The sequence below is a fragment of the Sander lucioperca genome, chromosome 6 (assembly GCF_008315115.2).
Source record: "Sander lucioperca isolate FBNREF2018 chromosome 6, SLUC_FBN_1.2, whole genome shotgun sequence".
Lineage (NCBI taxonomy): Eukaryota > Metazoa > Chordata > Actinopteri > Perciformes > Percidae > Sander > Sander lucioperca.
Window position 1 is genome coordinate 13,960,926 of NC_050178.1, and position 15,280 is coordinate 13,976,205.

The 15,280-nt window shown below is 41.2% G+C and overlaps 1 protein-coding gene across 4 annotated transcripts in view; it reads right to left on the reverse strand.

Moving 5' to 3' along the window:
- The window catches only part of arhgef10la (Rho guanine nucleotide exchange factor (GEF) 10-like a), a 135,951-nt gene that overhangs the window by 44,554 nt on the left and 76,117 nt on the right, over positions 1-15,280 (reverse strand). For all 4 annotated transcript variants that reach the window (XM_036001935.1, XM_031302032.2, XM_031302033.2 and 1 more), the window contains one exon: positions 8,963-9,084. In XM_036001935.1, coding sequence (XP_035857828.1) covers positions 8,963-9,084 — 122 coding nt within the window. The remainder of the gene's footprint in view (positions 1-8,962; positions 9,085-15,280) is intronic.

The following is a 15,280-nucleotide window of genomic DNA, read 5'->3' on the forward strand; positions in this document are numbered from 1 at the left end:
CAACACACACTGCTGTCTTGGCCAATAAGTGGTAGGGAGAAGAAGGCTGTACTGTTGGCAGCCATCATAGTATAACTCCTCTATGCTCCAATGTTACTAGTAACATCATCTACTATAAAAATAATAATAATAATACATTTATTTTGGAACACTAGAAAGTCTGTACCAGATACTGTACCATTAAAATGGTACAGTATCTGGTACAGTATCTAGACAAATTGAACATATCGAATAAGCTCTGAACACATATGTGTGTGTGTGTCTATAAAGATGTTGTCCCAAATGGCTTTCCCTCTTGGAGATATTTTCCTTGCATCATGAAGTGCATTTTGTATATGTTTGTTATTGCATTTTGGGTTCATTGTTATTATTGCAGAATGAGCCCAGTTGTTTCAATTTCAGCAGCAGAATAGAAATGGCAGTAATAGTGGGCAAGGGAAGTGTGTAGCACATTTCCTACACAAAGCAGGCATTCAGAATTTTTTGTGGAGGCCTGTGCCCCAGTAGAGCTTTATGTCTAGCAACACCCCTGCTTCTATCCATTATTTGAGTTCAATAAAGTTGACTGCTGATGCTGCTTAGTCCAGGCAGAGTAGAGACCCAGATCTAAAAAGAAGAACGCCTGACCTCTGTACACTCCTGGTACATTAGTGCAAGATGTACTGCAACTGTGAAACTGTCACAACTCTCTCAGAGTTCTACGCAAATGCCAAAGTTTTGACTTCTGCCCTGACCTCAGTGAGAGGTCCTCTTTGATCCGGAGTGTTAAGCAGTCAGAGCTTGTGTGCTGTCACTGCCCCCTGTATTTGTGACAGTGACAGGTTCGGTGCGTCTGGAGTTCCAGTGACAGGTCTACTGTGATCCAGCTTCACACAGAGAAATTAGATCGACACTTCCTCCTGCATTCTCATATTCTGCACATATTCCCCTTTGAACTCAGAGGATGAGCAGCAGTGGTCTGTTTTTATTGTGGAGAGAACTATGGTACCGAAATGCACACCGCGATTTGATGTAGGTGCAGGTATCAACAGTACATTTCAACAAGCACGGTTCATCAAATGAAAATTGATCCAGAGATATGTTATACTGAATTTCATAGCATCTCTGCAGAGTACACTTTGCAAGAACCCACCAGAGCAGTTTTATAGAACATGGAAACGTGTTAGTATCTATGAATTTAATATTAAAGAGCGCAGCTGTGCATTTGGGTAGTAGATGCCACATTAGGGTTCCTGCCTCATGTCCTGAAAACATCAGCTTGATGCTTGATATTTGGTGAGCATCTATTTTAATAAATTAAAATAATAGCAATACAATGTATCCTCCAAAACTTAAAATGCCAACCACGCAATGGAAATCAAACTACACTTGTCAAAAGTATCAATACTTTTTCATTGAATGTTTAAAATGATATGATCTCCATCAATCATACATTCGATAGTATCGAAAGAAGAAGAAGAGCATTAAATATCTGAATATAAATCAATATTTAAAAAAATAAGGAGAGGAAGATTGACGGGCTCGAATATACGCTCCGTGGACAGCTGCCGGCGGGCTTGTGTTGGTCGCACGGACACAAACGGTTCTGGGAAAGTGGCTGTATTTAGGGCTGGGTAATATATCAATATTACATCAATATTGTGATATGAGACTAGATATCCTCTCAGATTTTGGATATCATAATATTGTAATATGACATAAGTGTCGTCTTTTCCTGGTTTTACAAGCTGCATTACAGTAAAGTGATGTAATTTTCTAAAATTACCAGACTTACTAGCTGTTATATTATTTGCCTTTACCCACTTAGTCATTATATCCACATTACTGCTGATTATTCATCACAAATCCTATTGTGTAAATATGTTGTGAAAGCACCAACTGTCAAGCCTACAATGTCGCTGCAATATCGATATCGAAGTATTTGGTCAAAAATATGATATTTGATTTTCTCCATATCGACCAGCCCTAGCTGTATGTGTCCACGACAATGCACGCAACATCGTGGCTGCACGACCAATACAAGTCTGCAGCTGTTCGCATCCATTGCCTGCTCGTCGGTTAACAGTTAATAATCAGTTAACAAAAGTCGGCTATTGATGAGAGAGAAAAAAAATCTAAATAAGCATCCCTAGTCTGAAACATGAGAGTGACAGCATCGTGGCAAGGAGATGAAGGATAAGATACAAGGTGATTGCAGGGAGCGGTATAACATATTTACAACATATTCTTAACACCGCAACCTTCCCCCATCCTAGGTTCAAGGACAGTTATGTCAAGCAGGGAAAAGAAGGCAAACAAGGTCTTCTGGATCAGACAGTGACATTGCCCAGGAGGAAGGAGGACCACAGCAGCCTCAGCCATCACAGGAAGCTGCTGAGCAACAGGCGAAGAAAGCCAGGACTGATTTAAAGAGCCTGCTGTTGAGTATTCGAGGGGAGAAAAAGGATGAGCAAGGAGAGGACCTATTGCCAGTGCAGGGTGCATCCCAAAGGTATACTAGTATACAGCAAAATGCCAAAGTGCAGAGGAGGATCCACTTAAAGCACAAGTAATAACACTTTTCAGAGTTTGCCTGAACATATTTGTGAATTTCTGCCTCAAGCTGTGAATCTGAGTGGGTCCTTAGTGCCTCTGGCTTCATTTGCAGCCCAAGATGGTCAACTGTTAAAAAAAAGCTAAAGTAGCCTAAGTAAAACAAACCTTTCAACATCCAAGGTTTAGTACAGTCATTTAAGTTTTTGTTCTACTAATAATGTTCTTGTTTTATTGTATTTGTCCTTTATTCATAGTGGTGCCCTTGTTTTATTTTATTTATCCTTTGTTTATACAGGGGAAACCACAGAGGCCGTAAAATCAATAACAATGACATAAAGAATGTGTAGGCCTACAAGGTAAATGTATTACTATTAACTTTGTAGGTGATGAGTGACTTTTTCTGTACCAGCGCTGTTTGCAGGTTGTCAATTAAAAAAAAAAGAAAAGAAAAGAAAAATCTTATTTTGTTTGCCTAGGACTTTTTTTTGCCATTGTATAGGAAGAGGCGTTGAGTATTGTTTGTTCTATACTAGTATATTGTATTGAAGTTTAAAATGATGGTATTGTGACAAACGTCATGCAGAAACTCACGTTTCGTTCATGAACATTGCGGGTTTTAATAGAAGGGAAGTAGAAAACACACTTTAAACATGTCCCCTAAATTAAGTAGCTGATGGGTATCCACTGATGGAATTCTGGCAAGATTTGAGCATCGTTTGTGAAAATGATGATGAAGCAAAACACAGCCAAATAGAGAAACAGAGCATGGCACAGTCAGCATTGTTGGTCATCATCATTATTCATGTGACCCTGATAATCACAGAAACACCTGCATACTGTAGATGATCCTAGATTTATAAGCAGCAAGAGACAAGGAAAAAGAGAACTGATCTGGATGACGGTCAGGTCTGAGAGAGACCGGTAGGCTCTCTGCAAACAGTCTCCCATCCTGCTGTTTGTGTTTTTCTGTTTGCAGGAAGGATATTACTGCAGAGTTAGAAAGAGAGCTGCTCTGCCCTGGCGGAGCTGTGGTTAGAACGAGCTTTTTAATCCATGCAGTGGCATCTATTCTCGACAAATCAGAGAGGTGGCTGATATCTGCTACTCTAAAAGGTAGCAAACAACCTTCAAGAAGAACAGAGGGAGAAGCATTGCATAAGGTGTCAACAGGATGGCTTGAGCTAAAGAAATTAGAATAAGAAAGCAGGCTAGAGGGGGGAGAGGAAATAAATCATCAGAAATGCTTTGCATCGGGGAAAGGCCACCTTTTCACACTGTCCTTCTCCTTTTTAATCCATTTTTCATAAGACAGTATCGCATCTGTGATGTGCTACACACACATACTCGCAGCCACGTGCATTTAACCCTTTACCTTCATCTTGACTGTAAAGAGCCATTAAGTCCTTATGCCTGTGAATCAGTCATTCGCCAGACAATACTACGCACGTATGAATTCATTGCCGTTGCCAGGGGTTCCGCTCAACAAGCTCATTTTCTGTACATGCAGTCACTTTCATGTGGCTAGCTGAATGCACAGCGCTGCTCCGTTATCACTCCATCAGCAGGAAAGATGGATGACACAGCGAGTGAGAGGGACATGCACAACATGCCCCCAAAAGCACCGGCTGGTCCAGTAAACACACGCAGACCCCAGTGACCCGGTACAGTGTGATTTCACCGGATGACAAAGACAGAAATTACCTATAGCATGTATAATGGATTCTGAGACCGATTCTGACCCTCTCCAAAAAGGAAAAGAAAAAAAATCCATACATAACTACATACATAAATAATAATGTTGATCTGATCTGATCTATGAAAACTAGTGGAATGTATAAGGCGTGAGATGTGACTAGGCTTTGAGGGTTTCTGAGCTGAGACACAGAAGCTAATCCTCTCAGGAAAAGAGAAAGGAAGCTAACCCTGACGCAGCCCAAACCCTCTTCCAGTTTGTCATTCCGCACTTCAAAGCATACATGACGAAATCCCCCAAGGTATTATAAGAGCATAGCAGCCATCCTCAACCCTGTCCTAGCCTAATGCCTCATAAACGGAGTCTGGAAACATGTCCCTTTACTATTTCGAAAGTCTTTGTAGCCTTGGATCTTTAAGACCCTTTTAGAGTTGCAGAGGAAGAGGTGCTTTACTACTGGAGGAGATTTGTGAATCATTATGCAGCCAAGGGATTCCTGTACGCTCACCATAAAATACTGCACATACAGTATGCACATGCGACTCTTTGAGAATGTTTAGATCAGGACAGGAACCAGGCTATCGTCTTCATTGAAGCTCTGCTGAATGCGCATATATAAAAAAAAATACAGTGCACAAGAAAATATGTGTCCTAGATAGGGACAGGCACGTAATTTAAGCCATTCAGTGACACCATTGAATGCCACTTGTAATACAGCTTGCTGATTTTTTGGTTTCATAAATTACATCCCTTATTGGTCACCAGGCTTCACACTAACACTGCCTGCAGGGCAGAACTGAGAGAAACAGCTGAAACTCTGGTTCATACAGTCAAACAGGGAGATGAGAGAGGAACAGCATATATTAAGTTGTAGTTACTACCCTATCACGGCCAGGTAAAAACTCTCTGTATTTCTCAGCACTGAGTTGTGGCGTCTGGTTTCGGTAGTGACATTACTGCGCTGGCGCACCGGAAGGATGCCGATACAGCTTTATTTGTACTCAGAACGAGTAGATTATTAACCCCACAATAATGTTACATGAGCAGCACACAAAGTGCCGTCAACCAACCTTACTCACTTTCAGTTCTTCACAGCGTAGCTGCTCATTCTGGTTCACTGATTGGTTACACGGTATGTCAGTCTACCTGTGTTACCCAATAACTAATCTCACATCGCCAGACCTATCTGCACAGCGGTATGTCAGGCTGGAGTAAGCCCGCTTATCATTCTGCGATAGGATGAAAAAACGCTCTGCCTTGTTTGCATTTCTTTAAACCAATCACAATCATCTTGGGCGGCGCTAAGCTCTGGATGCAGCAACTGTTGCAGTTTCTCCTGGGTTGGGCCCTTTTTGAGTTAGATTGACTGGACTATTAGGCACAAAGGCTACAAATAACAGCACTGTCTGAATGTGATTTTTAAAATTTCTGTATGTAATTTTAGTTTCTGTAAGATTTGAGTCAAAGATTCAGTCAAATTCTGAGCTGAATATTTGATCTATTCATCTGTAATAGTTAAAGGCCGAAAAAATGACATCACGCACGACATTTTACTTGTGCAGGTAAAATAGTAATAGGTGTTCCATTTAACAGCTGATTATCCTGTAGAGAAATCTGGTTCAGCTGTTACCCTTTCGACTATAGTATCTCCTATTCATCCCCTAACCCGACTATCTCACCCCCCCCCCCTTTGGGCCATCTGCCAAACCTGCTCGTTTCATCTTTCAAAATGGCAGAGAGGGCAATGAAACAAAGCGTGCACTGACTCTTTAAACAACAAGGACCATCAGAATGTGGTTTGTCTATTAACCAAGATAGTGTCTGAATCTGTGTGCGCGTGTGTGTGTGTGTGTGTGTGTGTGTGTGTGTGTGTGTGTGTGTGTGTGTGTGAGAGAGAGAGAGAGAGAGAGAGAGAGAGAGAGAGAGAGAGGAAGAGAAATAGAGGGAGAAATGAAAGAGATAAATTGAGAGGAGTCAGTCTGCCCTCCGCTGTTCTCACTCAGCTGACTTGTGATAAGGTTTATCTCCGGTGCCTAACGAGTTCGCCCAGTAGCCCTGTCCAGCTCGTACCGAGTGGACCGGGGCTGCACAGCCAGGACACAACCAGCAGTGGGTTGAGCTCCCTTAGGTGACCTGTGCGTACTGTTCATGCTACGCTGCTTTAGAACTCTATTTTATGTAGGAAATGGCTTCAGCCCCTTCGGCCACATCTCTTTTAATCTGGGATTTCTTTTTTCTTGCCTCCTTTTCTTCATCCTTTCTACTCACTGTAACTCAGACTGCCAAGAAAAGCTGCAAGAGCTGGAGAAAGAGATGCTGCGGCGCTTTGGCACAGAGAGGCGTGTGTGTCCCAGAGGCAGTGGCTGAGCCAAAGATGGAGACACAGAGAGGGAGAGGGGGGACTGCTGCTGAGTTAAGCCCCTAATCACAGTCTGCTCTGCATGAAGGACTTAAAGTCACTCCATTTAATGCTACCTTCTCTTTAGTCAAAAACGGGAAAGAAATACTACAGCTTACCTCTTCAGCTTTCTGATACCTAGGCCCCTATTCCCATCACATTCTCAGTCTTGTGATGCACAGCAGTGCACGGCTACAGCATACAGTCAAACATACACAGATAAACGTGCAACTCAAGCACATACATACATACTGTAGAGGCAGGGAAACTCACATGAACATACTGTATACTGTAGTTGCACACACAGCAACGCAAGCATAAATGTGTCCCATTCAAGAATCTCACTTTAGCCTTAATAACATGAGCGACCATCACAGGTATTCACAGCAACGACTTGTGTGAGAACATACATGCTCAGTTGAATTGCTCTTAGAAAACAAAGCCACGTGAAACAATGTCATGGTAAGCCACATATACGTGGCCGACGCGGCTGCCATGCCCTTCGCTGGCGTGCTCAGCACCTTCATTTGTTTGTGCGAGGAGTGGAGAATATGAGCAGAGGCTGCACGCTCCCACTGGCTCAAAATACATTAATTGACTTGGCTCCGCTTCCAGCCAGGTGTAACACACTTTGGCAAAATACTCCGGAATGTCAGCGAGATCTTTGGGGAAATCCCCCCTCCCCCTCCCCTACCGTGTCATAGCTACACTTTCCGCACTTCCAGCTGCCGTTTCACCTCGCATTTTTATCCCGGCCGCTTGGCTAGCAGACTATGGTTTGGCGTATAGGTCTTAATCTAATGTCGGAACATTGATTTATGCTTGGGTGTCCCACAGCCATTAAGATAATGGCATGATGACTTTATAACATCCTCCCCCGGTGGCCATGGTAATTTGCCTCCCCCACCACAGCATGTTGCTCAGTAAGACCCATAACCACATTATAGCGATAGAAAAGGTGGTCGGAAATATCATCTTTCAGGCCCTTCAAATTGATTTCTTGACTTCTAAAACCCTTTTAGTCTATCTCTCACCTGTGCTGACTATTTGATCTATTGGAGGCTTCTAGGTCTTAACAGCTTGTATCGATCGAAATTTTTCAGCCAGCATTCTTGAAGGGATGCTCTCATGTCACCTTGTAATTCCAACAGTCTGGGTGTGTTTTGAGTGAGATCATTGCTGAAGCAATGCATTTTTTAGCTGTTATAACAAGACAAGTGGGCTTTGATTGCCTTCAATGGGAAACGACTATGTTAAATGGCACTATGATCTCTTTCAACAAAATCTTTATCAACATAAAGATTCCACCACCACTATGGACTAACGGCTGCTTAAGAAGAGAACTTAGTGTCAGTCAGTCAAATCGCTTTGACGGATTGAGCCAAAGGGAAGCACTTTACTTCCTGAGTATCAACACTCAGCTCAGAAAGATGCAGTGACTTCTCTGACTGACAGCAACTGCAAGAGGATCCTGCTAAAAATGTCATCTATTCCATTGTTTATTCTTAAATACTTCATTCGTTATCATATATATAAATATATATATACACACACACACACACACACACACACACACACACACACACACACACACACACACACAGTATATCAATTTAGTATTGGTATTATTGTTGTGCATCCAATTAAATTACACTGATAACAGCGAGAGTATTAAAAAGCAGAATTACTTCATACAGTATTATGCGAAGTGCTTCACCACTGGGAGCCACAATTTCATGTCATAAGTCAACACACACTTTATTCTTATACTTAATTGTTTTGTATATGTATTATGTGACCAGATAGGGTAAGGCAATATGACAATATGTACCAGGGGATGTCATAAGTTAGTCAACTATCAGAGATTTTGCCATACCATTTACACCTAGGTCCAGCTGCAGTCTTCCAGGGTTTACTGTCATGTGGACTACATTAGCTGAGCTGCACTGATTATCAACAGGGAATGAGAGTGTTAACAGATGTTACACTGACACTACTAGAGTTTTTTTTTTTTGCTTTTTAATTACAGTATTACACTGATTTTAAAAACATGTGACATGCAAATATGGAAAGACTATCCATTGTTCCATCCACCTAGTATCTGTAACCGCTTGGGTGGGTGGAGGGCTCACAACAAAAAAACCTAACATCTGCATATCTTTGGACTGTGGGAGGAAACTGGAGAACCCGAAGAAAGCCCACACTAACACGGGGAGAACATGCAAACGCCACACAGGACCCACTTACTAATCTGATTTACATCTTTTGAAAAACTTCAGAAGACATGGTAAACCTGATCTGCAATATGATCTTTGTCTTGGTGGCAGCGGATTTACCTTTCTCTCTGGGGACTTTGTAGCAAAGACAGGCATGTGACAGGCAAGCAGCGGACACCAAAACGGGGCCATCGTCTTCCCCTCGTCCTCTCCACACAACCAGCCTGGTGAATTCTCCCCCCCTGAAAGAGAAAAAAAAAGAGACTTTTTTTATTTCTTATCACAAGGGTGCTACTAACCTGATGTTGTGTACCATCTTGTTTTGTTGCTGTACTTATTGTCATCATGCCTCTCACCCTCACAGTTAGCCAAGCTGTAAACTCTCCTTCAAGCTATGTCAAAACCACCCAAAAAATAATCAGAACAGACATTATGCTACCTCAGGTATTTGATATGAATGGTGTTAGCATGTTAATGTTATAATCAGCCAGAGGCTTAGTCCCTGTTGTAGGTGGCGAGGCATGTATTGCCAACACAGGGCCTCCACAGTGATTAAACATGCCCTTAATCAACAGTGAGAGTCAGTCCCAGCAGGAAAAATGCAACAGCTGGATTTGAGTTATAATAATGGATTTGCGTGGTGTACGTCATCTCCGCGCTCATATCTCTGAGCCTTACAACAGGTGCACTCCCGACAATGCGCCGGGCAAATCTGCCAAAGTACTCCCATTTTGTAATTTTGTAATCATAAATTTCAATTTACAGAAACTAAATTGAGCATGAAATTTAACAGCTTGCTAAAAAATGTGCTTCCTGATTTGTTACCATACATTACCTTGGAATTACCTAGACTTTATATCTGTTGTCTGCCTCCAAGGCCTTGTCACAGATGCATCAGATTCATTTGCAGTAGTAAAAGTGGAGTTTGTTTGATTGATATTGTTTGTCCACTCTTGCTGTGGCAAACAGTTAGGGGGAGCACCTGAGGGCTAATGAGATGCACAGACAGCACCAAGGTTGTAAAATTGGTTTTATTTTTGTTTTGGCCACACAGATACAACACTTGTCGGGCCAAACTTTACTGATGTTTAGACTGACATTGTTTAACTCCCAATAACTTACCCTTATAGGAATAATGAAATAAAATGTAGGTAGTCTATTAGAAATGTGTACCTCAATCCTTTACATATTGCCACTGATATTTCCTGAACTAACATAAATGTGACATCGCTCTTGACAGTTTGCAAACAAGGGATCACAGTGGAGCGAAATCCTTGCCACAATCAAAGCTTGAGAACATCTGAATAAATGACAAACCATGTTTATACAGAGAAAGAAGATACAAGAAAGATCAAGGACAGGAATGAAAAGCATTGGGTAAGTGTGTTACATCTTTTACAAAATATCTTTCAATGACGTCTGTGCTGTGTTTGTGTGCCTGTTTGCTGTTGGATTTTTCACATTTCCAATCCTTTGAGCACTACAAAAAGTTGTATTCGTCTCCATTGTATTCTACTGTGGATATCTCAAAACATCTGCAAATAACACAGAAACTGTCTGCATGGATACACAACTCACGATATATGGAAAAAAAAGGTGATTAAGCGCGTGCGTACTGTATCATGTTGAACAAGTCGTAATATACAGATTTAATGATACTTTAGTCCAAACTCTGCACTTTGACAATACTGACAATAGAGGGCAAGTCAAATTTTGGTTTAGCTTTTACATTTTCAAAATGCATTTTTTTTGCAGAGCAATTTAATCTGATGATGATTTATGTCAAAGATACAAGATATTGCCCAGTTTAAGCACAATTCATCATTCAATTATGTAATCTCTTTTACAACATTGTGACAAAACTTTCCTGCTATAAACAAAGTTACTGTGAAGAATATGGTAGATAATTATAAGGTTTTAAATCATTCAGTCATTTATATTTACACTCATCTGGAGTTGTGGAGTGTTCTTTAATAATACATAATTTGGGGGGATTGGCCTGTGGACTGGCTATCCCTCAGCGAGCCCCTGCCAGGATAAAGAGAGGTGTGAGGTCACTTATTAAACGAATTTAATTGATTAATCATCAACTTTCTTCAGCTACTTATTAGATTAGCATAAAGAATGTTCCGTTTGGGTGTGTGGCCTTCTCTTTCTCAGTCACTAAAAATTAGAGAGACAGATACACAGAGAGATAGAAAAACAGAAAGCGAGAGACTGGAATACACGCACTAAAGGACGGAGAGAGAAAGTTGTTTTGAGAGAACACAAATTAGCCTTAACCTTCAGTCTTTGCCATGTAGTAATGATGATGAATAACGGTGAACAAATGATAAGCACAGACCTAAATCGAAAACGGCACCAGATAGGGACACGCAGGCCACTCGCCTCAACATGCATGCGCTGTCTCTCTCTCTCTCTCTCACTCACTCACTCACTCACTCACTCACTCACTCACACACACACACCATTTACAAATTAATTTTATCAGTTGGACCTCTTAACACAGAAAAATACACTCAAGACTTGTTGCTCCACCACATTCCTCAATTACAGTGAATCACTTTCACAGTAATTTGCCAAAACAAGAAAACAGAAAAGATTTTTTTTACTTGTTTGGCTTGTCTGCAATTGTAGTAAAAAAAAAAAAAAATCGTAAAAATATCTTGATATTTATTACATTGTGTAGTATGCAGGCTCACCTTTTCATACAGTCACTACATATAAAACTCTACCTGAATACAACATTCTTTAACTTTGATAGTGTAACATAACAACTGTGGCAAATGAAAATATCACTGAATAAAAAATGTATTTCATATGTTTTTGTTCCATGTGTTTATTCTGTGTTTCCTTTGGTGCAGTGCCCTGTAAATTGGGCCTCACATTAACATCTTGTTGGATTTACCATAAATAGGACTTACCGACAGAAAAATAAACATTCATGTCAGCGTACTAATGATAATTACAAGTAGGGACCTAGGACATGCAAGTTACCGTGGCTCCCAATATATAACAATTGTAATAAATAAATGTCAAAAACACAAGTGTGTTGACACAGGATGCAAAGTACAGGAAAGCCTGCCAGCAGTCGGAAATAATAAAAAACAAACCCGCAAGTTATATTACTACTAATCCAATAAACAGGTTATTTTGCATGTTGGTGGTAAATTAGTTATATTTAAAGGCTTGGAATATAAATATGTCAAATACAAAAAAAAAACAGTATTCATTGCCTGCAGTGTAAACAGGCCTAATTTTATTCATAGGCACCTGTGTAAATACAAAATTACTCAGTATAATGGTTATTCTGCTGTACATGTGCATACACTGTATAGACAAACATCTTAAACAGATAATAGAAAGAAATGGGATTTGAGCTTTATGACAAAAGAGCAACAGAAAATTATATTAAAATTCATTCTGGAAAAAAAAAAATGCCTGAGCATGCCAAAGTAGATTACCGGAAAAAAAGAACAAAAGACCATACAGATAATATACTCTCCACAACCTCATACAAAAACCTGGTAAGAAAACTGATGTAAAAAATTTATTTAACATATATATCAATGAGTTGTCATGCGTATCACGTGGGCTTATTGTAGACCAGGAAAACAATGTCTCCTATATGTCTACAGCCATGTCATACTAGTCTCTACGGCAAATAAACTGTAGTGCACACACTTGCAAATAACTGAACTCAGAAAAGATCCAGGAGTCAGAAATGTAGTTGTCATTTTACAGTTAAAGGCAAAACGCTAGTCTGGCTCAACGGATGTACATTGCTAGGATTAAGCCTAACTCTCGCGCCCCAGATGTCCCTCCCCTTCCGCTATCTCTGCTATCTCTTGTGCAAGGGCATCGTCGCTGCATCCGGGGCTTAACGCTGCCCAGGACGGTTGTGATATAAAATGTCATCACTTTATCATGTTATCCTATTATACATTTGTGTGAAATGTTGTCATAATCAGCAAAGGAATACTTCAGTTGTGGCTAAAAAAACATTTTGTGGGGTCAGGGTGACCTCGACCTTTGTCCTTCAAAATCGAATCAGTTCATCCTCGAGTCCAAATGGAAGTCTGTGCCAACTTTGAAGAAATTCCCTCCAAGCGGTCCTGAGATATCGCGTTCACAAGAATGGACGACGGACAACTCGAAAACATAATGCCTTTCGGCCACGGCTGTCGCCGGCACCAAGGCATAAAAACTACAACACAATACACACAAGCCCCATTACAAATTGGTGTGAGGTGACGAGACGTGATCTGTAGTATTTTTGTCAGATGTTACTTCCTCAGTCTAAGATGTGTGAAAACAAAAAGTGCTATATTGCCATACTCACAAATGTTTACTGCCACAGTAACACTGTGTCACTGTTTATGTTTTGAAAAATAAATTACAGAGAGTTCCACTTTGCTGCACTTTAGTTATCTACAATGTTAACTAAAGGCAATCAATATGAATGATGACATTCCACAAGCTTATGGCTAAGGTCAGTTCTATCTACTGTGTACACAGTCCCAGTTACTGTACATTAACTATGTATAACAACATCAGTTGTGCAGGTGTAGGGTTGGAATACTAAGTAGGGAGATTTAGTTTCTCAGTTTCTTCATTACAATCATGCTTTTGTTTCAAGTCTTTTGCTGATGAAGATTAATTTGCAGAGCATGGCGCTCTATCAACCCCAGTGACACAAAGGGCAAAGATATAGGCTAATTAAATACACCAGTGCAATTGATATTTCCCATGGATCAATGAGAGTGTGGGATCGTTTAATTAAATCCGTGATAATGTTTACTCATCATAAACATTTCCCATGTTTGAGTACAGCGAGATAGGGCGATAATCTCTGCTGTTTGACAAATTCATTTTAGGGCTAAGAAAAAAATCCCTCCAGCACATACCATACAGAGTGAATGCCTTTTTTTGCGTGAGAGTTCTGTTAAATGTTTACATTAAAAGTGTTATCAAAGGAAATCTTTCCAGCTTCCTTATTGAGTAGACATACTTTAACAAAAAGATAACAGTTACACATAAGGTATACCTAATTTAATTTAAACAGATGCAAAGAAACCAGCCATTGCAGCAGCCAAGCAATCTGAATCCTCGGCTAATGAAAGCAAAGCCCTCGCAGTCTCTCCTAAAGCCCATGCAGCAGGGTGGATTTTGCATTCTCCCCCCTTGCTCGTCTCCTGTGCGGTATACATCGGCATGGCACAGGTTATCACACAGTGGATTAAGAAGGCGTGTCAGAGTGTGTGCAAGAACCTCCAAGCTACACTCCACTCATCTATTGATCCGCGTGCAAGGGAAAAAGCGTGAGACCGGCACACTTAGTGTAACCACAGGCAACAGCCCCCTGCCTGCCCTCTGTTCCCTGCAGTGGGACTGATTGCTTGTCTCTATCATCCTTTCACCCCCCACCCCCCCACCCCCCCCCCACCCCCCACCCCGCTCCCCAACCAGCCCCTCCTCCCCCTCTACACACAAACACTTACGCCCACACAACCTCAACAGCTTCCTCTCTTTGCCCACATTCATTCCTCTGCTTCTGTCTCCAACGTCTCGGCGGCAATCTCTCATGATTTGACGGCCTCTTGTTCTTCTTGTGAGGGCCATCAAAGTCTGCAGCCTTAACCCCGTCTGAAAGGGCTGGGACTGCATGGTAGGAAGCAATTAATTCTGCAGTGAGAAAGCCCATTAATTAGGAAATGCTTCTGGCTATTTCAAAAAGACCCTTCAGAAACAGTAGGGCCACTCGGAGAGGCATTGAAAATGCGGAGGCACACCAGGTTATTAATGGACCCCGGGGCTTTTGGCGATGCACCACTGCGGGGTAATTCTCTATTTCAAGGCCTCATAACTACACCACATGCAATCACAAAGTGACGAATGTTGTTTACTGGGAATGTCTCTCATCAGGCTTGGCTGCCATATTATATCATGTAAAGCCTGACCACCAGAGCAGCTTCTACATCGTTCAAAAGTACGACGAGCTACAGTTTTTTCTTTTGAAACACTACCATCCATGGGCTACAAACTTTTATGGGAATGCTCAAGGTGCAAAGGGCTTCGGAGAAAATCTCATAGCATTAACAAGGCATTGTTAATGGGCAATACACTGATAGGACTTTAATACAGCATGCAGGAAAGTCACATAAAGTCACTGATATTCACACGTGTCACAGGGAAGGCTATTAAAGCAGTGGGATATCGCTGTGTTTCCTCTAAATGGAGGTAACAGGATAAACACGGGTGTGAAGATGGGGTTGGGAAAATGAGTTTTGTGATGTCTGATCACTCACTAAATCATGCATGAGAACATTAGCTATTTGTGGTGTCCAACATTCAGGGACATTTCCAAAGCGCGGCACCCATTTCAAACTAAACAAGACCATGGTTCGGTGCGTTTGAAATGCCGATTCAACTGTAGGT